The 13,431-nt window shown below is 43.5% G+C and overlaps 1 protein-coding gene across 1 annotated transcript; it reads right to left on the bottom strand.

Moving 5' to 3' along the window:
* Positions 1–643: 643 nt before the first annotated feature.
* LOC123444283 (tryptophan aminotransferase-related protein 3-like) lies at positions 644–13,044 on the bottom strand. Its single transcript, XM_045120960.1, has 5 exons — positions 12,645–13,044; positions 2,008–2,305; positions 1,615–1,910; positions 1,239–1,525; positions 644–1,162 (listed from the first exon to the last, which is right to left on the bottom strand). Exons 1-5 carry the CDS (start codon positions 12,992–12,994, stop codon positions 942–944), a joined length of 1,452 nt encoding a protein of 483 aa, XP_044976895.1. The 5' UTR covers positions 12,995–13,044; the 3' UTR covers positions 644–941.
* Between the last annotated feature and the right edge of the window lie 387 nt (positions 13,045–13,431).

The following is a 13,431-nucleotide window of genomic DNA, read 5'->3' as shown; positions in this document are numbered from 1 at the left end:
ACAAAAAATAAAGCAATAGGAAAGGAAAAACAGGAAAGTAACATGCAAAATAATAGCATATTTGAAATCTTCACTTTTTTCTGAGTGATTTTCATATATAACATGTTAGATTTGGAGTTAGGATTTAAAAGATATGAATGTTTTAAAAGCATTTGAATTTATACAAAAAATGAAGCAATAGGAAAGGAAAAACACAATCATGCTGGAGTCAAACTCAGGTCTACTAGTGGTGCAGCAAACTCTCGATGCGTCTGCCACTGGGCTAGGTACATGAATGTGCTGAAACAGAGGTGAAACTTTATATATACCAAACTAAACGAACCGTTTTTCGACTTTTCCACTTAAAGAGGGAGTGCGGGTTGAATACATAAAATGTCAGAGGCTTTTTTGTAAAACCACCATGACGGACGGCATAAGCGCTGCACGCTTTATTATTAGGGAAGATATATGATGCCACATAGATGGATGTGGACGTGTTGATTTGAGCACTGCCATCGACATATAGAGTCTCAGATTTGGCAAGTCCTCTAGATGGTCTCAGTGTTGATTGTTTTTTTTAACCAATCTCAGTGCTGATTGTAACGAGAACCTGTCTACTCCACGTGTTTCCACACAAAAAAAGAAAAAAAATAACAAACTAGCATTAATGTAACACTAGTTTCTAAGCATAGTATGTGCTCATTATTCCTCCACTCAATACAGCATGGGAACATTTTTCTAAGTAGCACACACTGAGAACAATCAACGCATAGCTGATCATTCCAGTGTTGTTCGTTCATTTCCATCCACAACGTGTGCTCCCCGATCATCACCTAGTGTAGGACATAATCAACACGTAGCTGACCGGTGGACGTCGTACTTTTGGTACCCGTCCTATCCAAATACACACCTTCTGTATAATTACATTTTCTTGACCCGTTTCTGTATATTAACATGGGGCATCAAATGGAGTTGGAACCAGCCACGCTGTGCTCGGCATCGACAAATTCTGTGATCCTCTCGAGGAGCATATCGAAGTCGTCCTGGGACTTTATGAGGCTTATCCTCGTGTAGCGGCTGCTAGCGTCGTTCCAGACGCCGGAGCGTGTGATTATCTTGGCCTTGAGCAGCACGTCGGAGCAGTCGCCGTCTTCCTCCCTCTCACACTTGACCCACGCATAAGCTGCATGCCCACCGAATTAAGCATCGCCTATAGTTTCAAAATCTGTACGTGTTTCAGCAAGTCGATGCGTCGTCACCTGGGGATGGCTCTCTGATCTTGTCGAAGTAGGTGCAGTACTGGGGAGGGATGTTCTGCAGGGAGATCCGGCGGGAGCGCGACACGACGGCGCTGAGCTTGCGCCATTTGGCTGTCATCACGTCGTGCCCGAAGGCGAAGATGTCCTCCTTGCCGTGCAGGTTGGCCACTATGGCATTGAAGATGGCGAGCATCCGGAGCTGGGTGTCGCGGGACGCGCCCATGGTGTTCTGTATCATGTAGTCGTTGACCCTCTTGGCCACTTTCTCGTTCCTTATCAGCGCCCACCTGTGCAGCGCAACGCATGCAGAGCTATTCACTTCTGCGTCATGTGTGTGCAGTGCGTCTATTGACTTTGGCGTGCCGTGCGTGCGTACCCGAAGCGACTGCTGGCATGGCCGGAGAGCTTGGAGGTGGTGAAGAGCATGACGTCCTCGTCGGAGGGCGCGGGGATGTGCGTGAAGTGCGGCCAGAAGTAGGCGTGGTCGAGGATCGCCGACGAGCCGCCGACGACGGGCTGGTGGAGCACGGCGTCGGGGTTGTTCGGCGACGTCACGAACTCGATGATGTCCTCGGTGGTGGTTGAGTTCCCCGACGCGTTGGCCCACTTGGAGGTGTTCCCGCCCCATTTGTACTCCCGGCTGTCGAACAACACGATCTGTGTTCTGTAAGCCTGCATGATGTATGTATCAACAAACACAGTGCTAGTAGATTAGATTGATCCTTGTCTAATAATGTAGAAACAGGCGTACATCGAAAGCAGCACTGACCGGGTAGTACGGCGTGGTGGCGACCACGCTGGCCGTCGAGCCGGAGTTACTGGCTGGAGACAGGGCGTACACTAGCGCGTTGATCAGCTGCGAGGAGCCCGAGGCGAAGACGATTTGCTTGTCGTCGGCGACGGCATTGCCGACGGCCCGGTGCAGCCGCCTGATGCAGCGCTCGAGTTCGACGGACTGGAAGAGGCCGTCGGTGGTTCTGTAGCTCATGCGGTGCCACCCCGAGAGCACCACGGCGCTGGCCTCCGCGTGCCGCATCCAGTACGGCTCCAGGAACATCGGGTCCCCGCTGCGCAAATTATTAGCAAAATGATCGCCCTAGCATTAGCACGTGGTGTTTCCTTCTTGTTGCCGGGTAAGAGCATCTTACAGCTAGATTTGACAAATTCGATTTATTATGCCCTGTTTAGTAATCGAACACATCTTAAATTTACTTAAATTATAACGCTCACATGTATGACACATTTGCATTTCATCCGCACGCGTCGATTCACGTGATTCTGTTTGCACGAATCTTGACAATGTTTGATGACTTTTGTATGCCATGTAGGCATCATTATGTGTATGAACGTTGGAGAGTTCGTCCACACGACCCGTAACACGCGGTTGTCAGCTGCGTTGCGTGGGCGAACTCTTCAACCCACACAATCAACACATAGTTCGCGCGTGTATGGGTGAACTGGCATTTGCCCATAGTACGTTGCTAGATGATAATTGCAGTTGTGCGCACGTGCCAACTAGGTAAACAACATGGCAACTATGATTCGTTGCTAGATTGCAACTGTAGTTACGTGTATGTGGCAACTAGATAAACACACATGGCAACTATGATTAACCATACATGGAAACTATGGTTGGATCACACATGTCAACTAGTTAATCACACATGTCAACTATTGTTTGATCACATATAGGGCAACAAGTTAATCACACATGAAATTGTGGCTTGATTATATCCGACAACTACCGTTAATTAGACATGGCAACTATAGTTTATCAAAACAGAGAAGTTGCCATACTTTTATAACTGTATTTGCCACCCCAAATAACCGCGCCATCCCTCGGGATAACTAAAGTGTCATACCGCGGGTAAGTAACGTAGCTGCATCAGGACGTGTGAACATATTTGTTTCGTGCCACACACGCGGGATGGAAATGAGTAATAGTTGTTAGACGTCGCATGAAGTAGTTGCCTCCATACATGTGGGAGATTCTAATGTTCGCCCACACACGACCATGCGGGTTGGGTCCTAATTATACCACACAGGATGTGTGGGGCGCATATCTAATATGCCACATCTATGATGAATATGGGGACCCTAAATTTATAAGTCTGCATCTGAAAATGATCGCCCTGGCATTAGCATGTTGTGTTTCGTTTTTGTTGTCGGCTAAGAGCATCTATAGACGGATTTGATAAATTTGATTTATTATATGCTTGTGATACATCTTAATTTTGTAACTTTGCATCTGAGTCTTTTTTTCGAAAACTCTACATCTTAGTCTTCATATTACAACCCATAAATCCATATAATAAAGTATGCAAAAAATTATACATACTACGTACTGCCCTATCTATCGTCGTTGGAGATTTCCATGCAGGGGCGGAGACAGGGGGGACGAGCACGGGACTGCCCCCCCCCCCCAACGATTGACGAAACCTGAAGTATATAGTGTATATTTGATTGATATGACCTAGTACATAAGTATTTGCCCCCCTATCAACGACCAAATCCAAATCCTGGTTCCGTCACTGTGTCCATGGCATCCGTGCTGGATGTCGGGTAGACGGCCACGTAGGAAGGCACCGGCTCCTTCTCTTCCTCCTCGACCTCATCCAAATAAGCAAGCATCACTGCCTCCTCCGCGACATGTTCCGCCCCCATCTCCTGTTGACAACGGCGTCCGCAGCCTCCGCATCTGACTCCGAGTGGATGGAATTATGGATGGCCTACTGTTTCGTCTATAGATCCGCTCTCCAGCGTCTCCCACATCCTTCGTCGGCTCCTCCTCCTCCTCCCCCTAAACCTCCTCCTCCTCTTCTTCCTCCTGTTCCTCCAACTCCTCCTTCGGATCCACAGCATCCGAAGGTAACCCCGCGGTGATCCAGCCTTCGGGCCTTGCTTGGATCTATTCAAGGAGCTGAAACCGGTAGTCTCACGTTAGAAAGTGGCGGCAGCATGGGAGCTTGGCTTAAATAGCCGGGCCAGGGAGGGCTACGGCGGACTGGGAGTGGAAGCGGCGGCGGCAACAGACGGGAGGAGGAAAATGTGAAGGGGTAGGGTTTGTTGCCGACAGTCAGGTTCAATAACTAGGCTAGGGACTACGTGGCCCATGACACCGGCGCCACGCGTCGTTCACACCCCTCACCGGAGTAGACGTTCGTTGGATCATCGGGTATTTGAGTGATTCTGCATGGGTCCATGATGCCAGACCGACGCGGCGGACACGTCCATGCGCACACAGGCGCTTCATATCTGCCACATATTTAGACTGGATATAAGTTGTGTCGGTCAACCAGAAATTTTAAGGACCGTTTAAGGCAACCGTCTGGATCGTTATTTTATGATCGATCAATGACTGGACGGATTTTTTAGTCTATTATGATCCCACTAGATTTTATTCTTTATTCTATTAAACACCTTTTTTAATTGTCCCATGGCTAAACTCGTATGGCGCTCGCTTCACATCACGTTTAACATCAGTCCCCCTAATAGTATTACCGCGTTTTTTGGGACGTGGTTACAGGGGGTTGATGTTCAAGTCGCTAAACTTATTCGTGTCGGATCATGTGCACTATTTTGGGTTGTATGGAATTGCAAGAATGACTTAGTGTTTAACAGACAACGCGATATTCATTTTTTGCAGGTTATCGTCAGGGCCAGTGCCTTGATCCGTACGTGGTCGCTACTTACTCCTGTGAAAGCCAGGGAGCCTTTGGTTACTGGGTGTATCCCATAGGAGATGGTACCTCAGGGTATCTTCAACCGGTTTGGACGACGACATATTAATAGGATAGGTGTTTAGTCATCTAGGCCTATTATTATTATTTTAGCTCTGGCGAGCCAAGCGCCATGTATCTTTTTATTTGTTATTTGCTTCACAGACTTTGTTCAAACCTGATTTTGAATTTAATATATGGTTGCATGGATCTCTCGATGCAAGAGGCCGGGGGTCCGCCTCCTTTTCAAAAAAAAAAAGTTAGATGCTGCAAACATTTTTTTAGGGGTAGATGCGGCAAATACTATAATGTGCGACACGCCCATGCAAAATTGCCGTAACACTGGGCCACTCTAGACCCTGGATGCATGGTGGTCTGCAGTGTGGCCACGACCCAGGAATGGGGCCGAATGAGATGGTAATGAATGGGCCTTGTCGCTAGAGTTTTTAAAGGAACACGTGAAAGTGTTAAGTACATTGTCGAACTAACCGTAAAATATTCAAACTGGACTGTACAGTTGTGCGACCACTGCTCAAAAATAGAAAAAACACGGATTTTGTAATAACATGTGTTCATTTTTACAGTAATATAAACTTAAAAAGTTACTGCATCAATGGAGGAACATAAATGATTTGGCTACACATGGCCTCGATTTTTATCTCTAATTAATTTTATAAATTATTTAGAAATATGAAAAATAACTATAGCAAAAATATTGTGGTTTTGGACCAGCCAGTCAAGCAAACATGTAATTATGCCAAAAAGGCAAGGAAAAAGAACCGAGAGAAATGAGAAATGCCCTTTCTACACAACAAAAAGAGATTTGTGTCAAAAAGATAACAAAAAAGACAAATAAAAGTCAGAAAATATCATTCATATACAATAAAAATGCACTTGTGCCAATGCCACTGAAACTTGACACCTCGTATAGCTACCAATAAAGCTATATCAAAAGGTGTTGTAGCTACCATCATGCATATGAAATCGCTTCCCAATGGAGGAAAGTCATGAGACGAAGCTAGCGACGACGACTTTGAAGCATCTTTTTGTGTGTGTGCAGGAAGTATAATATTGATGTATTTTTATCAAAGATATAACTTTTAGTTTTATCAATGATATTTGTGGTTTATGTTTCTTTCGATGTTTTTGATCTGATGTATTTCATGTCAAAAGTAATAACCTTTTGCTAAAAAAAATTAAAAAATGCACCAATCCTAACACATGCCAGCTACAATAATACTCTTTTCTTGCGGGAGCTCTACAATAGTTCTTTTTCTTTTGCGATGGGCTACAATAGTTCTTTGGACGAAAGAGATTATGCATGGTCCGATTAGCAAGCCATGGGATAACACTGTTGTGATTCTCCAATCGAGTGACAATTAGGTAAGTCAAGGGCGACATAGTTGCGTGAGTTCAAGTTTTAGGTCACACGAAAGGCATGGGTGCAGTGATTAATCTAGCATTACAATAAACGTAGGCTCAGAACATCAAGTTTCTAAGCCTAATTAGCAATTGCATTATGATTCTTTATCAAGATATTATATTTCATAAAACAAATTGGTATCATGTCTTCATTTTTTGTTAATAATGATTTTGTAAATTCTGCTTTCAAAAAATATGTATCAAAATGGATTTTGTTTTTGTAAAATTATGAAAGCATGTTACCTATTGTTTGTCCAAGCTAACCGAGGTCTCTAAAACCTCCTTTCCATTTGATGGCATTCCCTTCCTAAATTTTCCCTGACTTACTTCCCCCATGTGCAAAACCGCCATGAGATCGTCATCTAAACCACTTCACTCTTGAAAGCAATGAAGGAAGCTTGATCGGGGCTAGTGATGGAGTCGTGAAAGATAAGAAGACATGAACCAAGAAAGTTACTAGGTGTGTCTCCGACTTGGGCATAATTTCACATTTATTTGTACAACATGAAGCTTTCTTAGGGTTGTTGTGTTTCGTGAGCCAGATCAAAATGATGTGAATCAACAAAAGTCATGGGTGTGCCCTCAACTTGGGTAGAGCATGTGCTAGCATGAAAAAGGTCTAATATTATGGATCAGGTTAAGCTTTACCACATGAATGGTTTTTAATGCAAAATAGTTTCCACAGTGAAGATGATATGTTTAGATGATATGTTTAGTTGATTCTTGATTTTCTCAGTAAGTGTGTTGGAGTTTGAGATTGTCGCATGGCTCAACCTATACGACTTTCGAGAGCCTCGGATATCACTTCCACGCACCCACCCATTATTTATCGTATCGTCCTGCCACCAAAGAAAGCTGCTAGAGGCAAATGGTTGCGGTAAGGCCCTTATTTTGTCCATCGCCCATCTCACATTGCTCCTCGTCCTTGTCCTAGGGTGAATGTCCAATGTGTAATTGATTCCTCCTAGCTTATGGGATGCCTACTTGTCGTTGGATGATTATATTCATGATACACCACTGAGTGGTTTCGTTTTCGGTGGAAACATGCATCATTCGAGGTACAACACAAGGGTGATTTGTAGAAAACAAATGTGGAACTGATCTAGATTTTTGTACCGTGTTTTTATGGTGAGTATGCATCGATCTTGGAGGTCTAACTTACCCTAGTCGTGTCTTCCTCCCTCGTCAAACGTGTTCTTGATTGGGTGCTTGCATGCCAATACAAATCTAAAGTCTAGTGTCACCTTAATTTATTCTCCGGACTTTTGCATCTTAGTGACCCTTAGATTGCTTATGTAGACATATAATGTAGCTCTAGGGTACATACACAGTCTCGTTGGAGTTCTCAATGCTTAGTCGATGTGGTGCGTCCGCTTTTGAGGTGTGTGTGGGCACTTTCAACTTCCATGTCTTTCTATATTCTTCGGTCTTAAACCGTATGGTGGAGAGGCTCGGAAGAAGAGTGAAGGAACTAGGGACTTAGTCAAACCTAAGTCCCTAGTTCCTTCGCCCTTCTTATGTGTATGTTTGCATCATCACCAAGATAAATCAAATCCCTGCTATGAATTTGGTTAAGCATGTTACCATGGAAGACCTTTTTATGTGTATGTTTGCATCATCACAAAGATAAACCATTGTTAGGATTACAACTTGCATCCCAAAGAATCCTCAACAACACGATTTTATATTGGGGGCACCACATGGGTTGAACATATAAAAGCATAAATAGGAGTGATTGTTTGTTCGGTGCAGGTGTGTATGTACTGTATATGACCATCTCGGTTTGTAATGTTTTTGTACGAAAACGATTCGAATTTATTGTCACACCTTTCGTACAACTTTTTACTAAAATTATAATAAAGTTGTGCCTATTAATTTGGATTGGAAGGAGTAGAAAATTACAAGTAACCAATATCTAACTTCCTTTTTTGCTCAGATAATATCTAACTACTTTAACAACTACACATGACAATCAATTGTCATGTTTATTTTCTCACATTGCCCTTTTTTAATTTTAAATTTATCAATTGGGCTTCCTAGAACTCGAATGACCGAGATTTAACAAACTCTAAGCTAACTACATAATTGTTAGATCTTGGCATGGAGATCCGTGTTGGATTGAGCACTGTCCAACAGACCACGCTACATTTTGTCACACCATTTGCAACATATGTTCCTACCGGTTGCAACATATTTCTTGCTAGTTCTTGCATGTCATCTCACAGGACACAACATAAGCCCTCATCGATCGTAGCACGTCATCTCACCGGTCGCAACATCTCCCATTGACGGCTGCCGCATTTAGTCACAACGGTTGTAGCGTCCGTTGTCGTTGCTTGCAACATATTTCATCTCTGATTGCAACGTCTAGCCATGCCCCTTATAACATCATAAATACTCCAACGTCACTCGACTAAGCCTTAGCTAAGTTTCGGTCAACTGAGACTTCACTAAGTCTCGGCTGACTGAGTTTTAGACACGGGAAACACTTCTTATTAGTAGTCTAACAATTTTTTTTCATCAAACAAATTGTACCATGTTGGTTCTTTTTTAACCCCATGGACTAGCGATTCTCTGGCCCCATCAATTAACTACATGTATTAATTCACTCCGAGAAACTCTTGTCTCCTGCTCGGCTCCAACCTCCTCACCATGTCTACGCGAGTAAATCTCGCCTTGCCGATCCACCCACCCCACGCCGTATCCCATCCCATGGGCGACCTCATCCTGGAGCACACCGAGCTCGCTCACCACGACGACAACCTCCGCTATCAACCTGCTCCGCACCAGCAACTCCGCGGCGGCTACAAATGCTCCACATCGTCGGTGTGGTACCTACCGTCTGCTCTGTCGAGCCTTCCTCTCATCATGGTTACATAATCCCCATCACTGCCCATGTCGCCCCCCCCCCCCCCGAGCATGCCTCATCACCATCCCTCGCACTATGTTGTTGCACCATTTCTGTTTGGCAAAGAAGCTTCACACGGATCTGAGGCGTCCTCCTGCTGGTAGGTACTCACCCGAATTAGGGTCTGATTCATCTCTACTCTCACTTATTTTTAACCATTTGTTTCTTTTAACAAAGTTTAATCACTTTTTTATTCATCTCATCGATAAATTTTGTTGAGAGTATCTACAATCGTAAATCTTTGGGAAGGAAGCACGACCAACTTTGGTAGGAACCAAGACCAGCTTTGGAAGGAGCCCCCCCCCCCCCCCCCGAGCATGCCTCATCACCATCCCTCGCACTGTGCTGTTGCACCATTTCGGTTTGGCAAAGGAGCTTCACACGGATCTGAGGCGTCCTCCTGCTGGTATGTACTCACCCAAATTAGGGTTTGATTCATCTCAACTTTCACTTTTTAACCATTTGTTTTTTTAACAAATTTTAATCACTTTTTTTATTCATCTCATCGATAAATTTTGTTGAGAGTACCTACAATCGTAAAGCTTTGGGAAGGAAGCACGACCAGCTTTGGAAGGAAGCACAACCAGCTTTGGAAGGAAGCACAACCATCATACACAGTTTTGGAAGGAAGAACGACTACAATCGCAAAGGGCACACGTTCGCCATTCAGTGGAAGCACCACTACGATCTCAAGGAAGCACGACGACCATTGGTTCGTTGTATTTAAATTGTGCATAATGCCATGTTTTATTTTAGGTAAGAAAATTTTTGATTTCTTTGGAATCAATATTCAAACCAATACATGGAAGAAGAGCACATAAATAATGGAAGCATGAAAAGGAAGCATCCAAGCACATGAAAGAAGTGTGAAAATGATAACAGATGGCGAGGATAAGTAAAGTATGCGATTAACCTGCGGCCATAATGTGTAAGTCGTCGGAGAATTGTAGATAGATATATAGACATACTTGCACCGCTAAAAAGAACAAACCTAATGTCGTGTATGAATTATTAAGGAAAATTTTGACAAGCAAATTGATGCAAATATGTATCACCTAAGAAGCCTTCGAATGGAACATATGATGTATTGGAATATCAAGAACTTGAAAGTAGGATGTTTCTAAATTGTCACAAGCGGGTAACATGCACATATGAAGCATTTTTCTTTTCCTGTTGATATGGAAGCAAATTTATTTCCAGTCAACATGGAACGTTCACGATGTAATCAAATTTATTTAAAGTCCACATGAAAGCGATTTTTCGCTCAACATGGAAGCAAATTTCAGTCGGAAGCAAGCAACTAATAACTACGGACATGATCTTTTAGATCGAAGCACTTTTTTCGCGCTTCATGCAATTTTAAGGAATATTGGAAACAAGAAGTGCTTCGTAAGAAAATATTTCCACTCGATGCAATTTTCAGGAATATTGGAAACATGATCTGCTTTGTAATGAAATAAAATATAAACCATAAGGAAAAAAATTGCATCTGAAAAGCCTTTATGCCACATTAATCCGTTCATAATTAGTTTCCTCAAACTGCTCGATTGGCTTCCTAAATTTCAAGGATTAGTTGCCTGAAATTATGTGCTTGTATACCTGAACAAACTTGCTTCCAAAATCAGTACTACTAGATCCAGCGGTCCATCAGGCTATGACCCAACGGCAAGAGTCTGGTTTGGTGGGAGGCTAGAAATTGCATACGATTTTTGGAGGATTTATCCTTAGGATTTTTTTTCTTTGATGATCGTTTGATTCATAGGATTGACATCCTTAGGATTTTTTCATAGGATCTATTTATACTATATTCTGTAGAAAATTTTCCATCCATTCAACCTTTTTATAGATTTTTTTTATTTTCCCTGCGCTATCAAACATTTTTTCAAATTCTATAGGATATTATAGGACATGCCATCATATTCCTACATTTTTTCCATACTTTCATTTTGAGAATCCTGTAAATCAAAGAGGCCCTACGAATCAGTAGTCTGTTCTTCTAGTGTTTCTATTTAGGCTGTTTGTAATGGGTAGTATCATATAATAGTATCATGCATATGATACTAGTCTATGATACCACATCCGTAATGCATAGTATCGTATGTTAGTATCATAGAATAGTTTATTTATTGTCATGCAAGACACATAGCAGCACACCATTTAATATGACACGGTATCATGATATGATACTCAACCCTGTCTTTTTTCATTTAATTCCATGACATCTAATCAAAATTTCCTAGTTGGCATGCATGATACTACTACTTAGACTGCCCGTAATGGTAATATCATGTATGACAACTAAGCATTTTCGATGAGGTGGCATAGAATTAAATGAAGAAATAGAGTGTTGAGTATCATATCATGATACCGTATCATATTAAATGATGTGTTACTATGTGTCTTGCATAACAATAAATGAACTACATTATGATACTAACATATGATACTATGCATTACGGATGTGGTATCATACACTAGTATCATGATACTAGTATATGATAGTACTCATTACAACCAGCCTTATGATACTTCCATTACGGACAGCCTTAGAGCATCATTTATCAATGTGCATGCATGTCTCATGTCGTTACATAGACCATGTCTATTATATCATTATATCATTATGATGCTTTATTTTAGTTTATAGTTTCTTAAGAAGTTAGTGGTTGATAAAAAATCTCGATATCAGAGGGGAAGGTACCTCTCAAATAATAATGACCTACTACTATTTATAGAGGACACGAGAAACTGACTTGAAATATCCGGCCCCACGGATGTGACATCTAATAAGTGTATTTTTCCTTGCCTGAATGCGACGTGGAAGTTGACCCCTCACTCTCTCACACACATGGTCGCATCAACTAAAAGCTAAGGTGCATATGTTTAAGGTAAACAACTACTGCAAGTTTGGCGTGTCGCTATGAGTGCTAAAACTACTAGTTCCATTAGTATTATAAAATTTAAAGATGCTTTGGAAAATGAAATGATGGGTACGTATGGTTAATGCAGTCGTGGATGAAGCGAGTGTCTAAAACGCATTATTTTTAGGCGATACCCGATCAATTTGTTGATTAATGATTACTAGAGTAGAATTTAGAAGCACGCGTTTAACGGCGTCCTTCTGACTTATGGAGAATGGACGGAACTGTGCAATATCATACAAGTATTAACCGGAGATTACTGTGCATCTAACGGCGCCGTTCCAAATCACGCCATCAATGGAGAAAAGAACTTCTAAGCAACGCGCGCCCACCACGCACGACAACGAAGGAAGGCGAGGTGAGGGAGGAATCAGAAATGGAAGCATGTACTGTGTATCAAGAGCTATGATCAAGAGCGAGGAGTCGGAACGATCACCTGTCGGCGTCGGCGGTGCAGTCGGGCGTCCGGACGGAGCAGTCCGGCCCTTCGAAGCAGGTGTTGCACTCGCACCCGGGCCGCCCGTCCTCGCCGACGATGCCATCCACGAACACGCGGCCGTGGCCGGAGCAACCAACCGCGGCCACGGACTCGGCATCCCTGGCCGCCCGTAGCGCCCAGCTCAGCGCGCCGCTGCCACCGTCGTTGTTGACCTCGCTGAGAAGCGGGGACTGCGCCGGCGGGGCGGAGAGGAAGAGGTGCGCGACGAAGAGGGCGTTGAGGAGCAGGGATGAGTAGAGGAGGAAATGGAGGCTGAGCCGCGCTGCTGTTGGAAAGGCGGACTCCATTGTTTGGCTGTGTTCACAGCCGGTACCCCTGGTGACACACAGCTTTATAGCGTGCGCGCCCGTGGGGCGTGAGGCCAGCTTGATTAAGTTGATTTTCACTCCCTCTCATTTTCTCGATAATTCATCTAGTTCAGTACCCAACGCCGAGGATCTACGGTCATCACTTGCAAATGCGCCTCCATAAAAGTTCACGAACACGTTCGGATGCGTTCACATACCCTGACCGGTCATGTTAATGGATTCTACATCTGAATAGCCTTTAATTAGAAACCACAAATTCATATTATTACATGTAACGTAGAACTAATAAAACATTGGACATTAGCCGGTTCACGGGACTCGAGCTCCCGTCGTCTTTCATGACCTACTCTTTCTCGTCGGAGCCTATAACCCGGACGTTACCGGTGGACGTGATGTCGATGACGGATCCTTTGTGG

The sequence above is a fragment of the Hordeum vulgare genome, chromosome 3H (genome assembly GCF_904849725.1).
Source record: "Hordeum vulgare subsp. vulgare chromosome 3H, MorexV3_pseudomolecules_assembly, whole genome shotgun sequence".
Classification (NCBI taxonomy): domain Eukaryota; kingdom Viridiplantae; phylum Streptophyta; class Magnoliopsida; order Poales; family Poaceae; genus Hordeum; species Hordeum vulgare.
The sequence above is the reverse complement of the archived record's forward strand: the minus strand, read 5'-3'. Positions and strand labels throughout refer to the sequence as shown.

What these genes read in the sequence shown, in the direction of transcription:
- LOC123444283 (XM_045120960.1), bottom strand. Translation starts at nt 12,994, where the DNA reads ATGGAGTCCGCCTTTCCAACAGCAGCGCGGCTCAGCCTCCATTTCCTC. An exon ending in CCACCACGCCGTACTACCCG is followed by an intron (nt 1,911 to 2,007) that starts GTCAGTGCTGCT and finishes TACATCATGCAG; the next exon opens with GCTTACAGAACACAGATCGT. An exon ending in GATCAGAGAGCCATCCCCAG is followed by an intron (nt 1,163 to 1,238) that starts GTGACGACGCAT and finishes GTGGGCATGCAG; the next exon opens with CTTATGCGTGGGTCAAGTGT.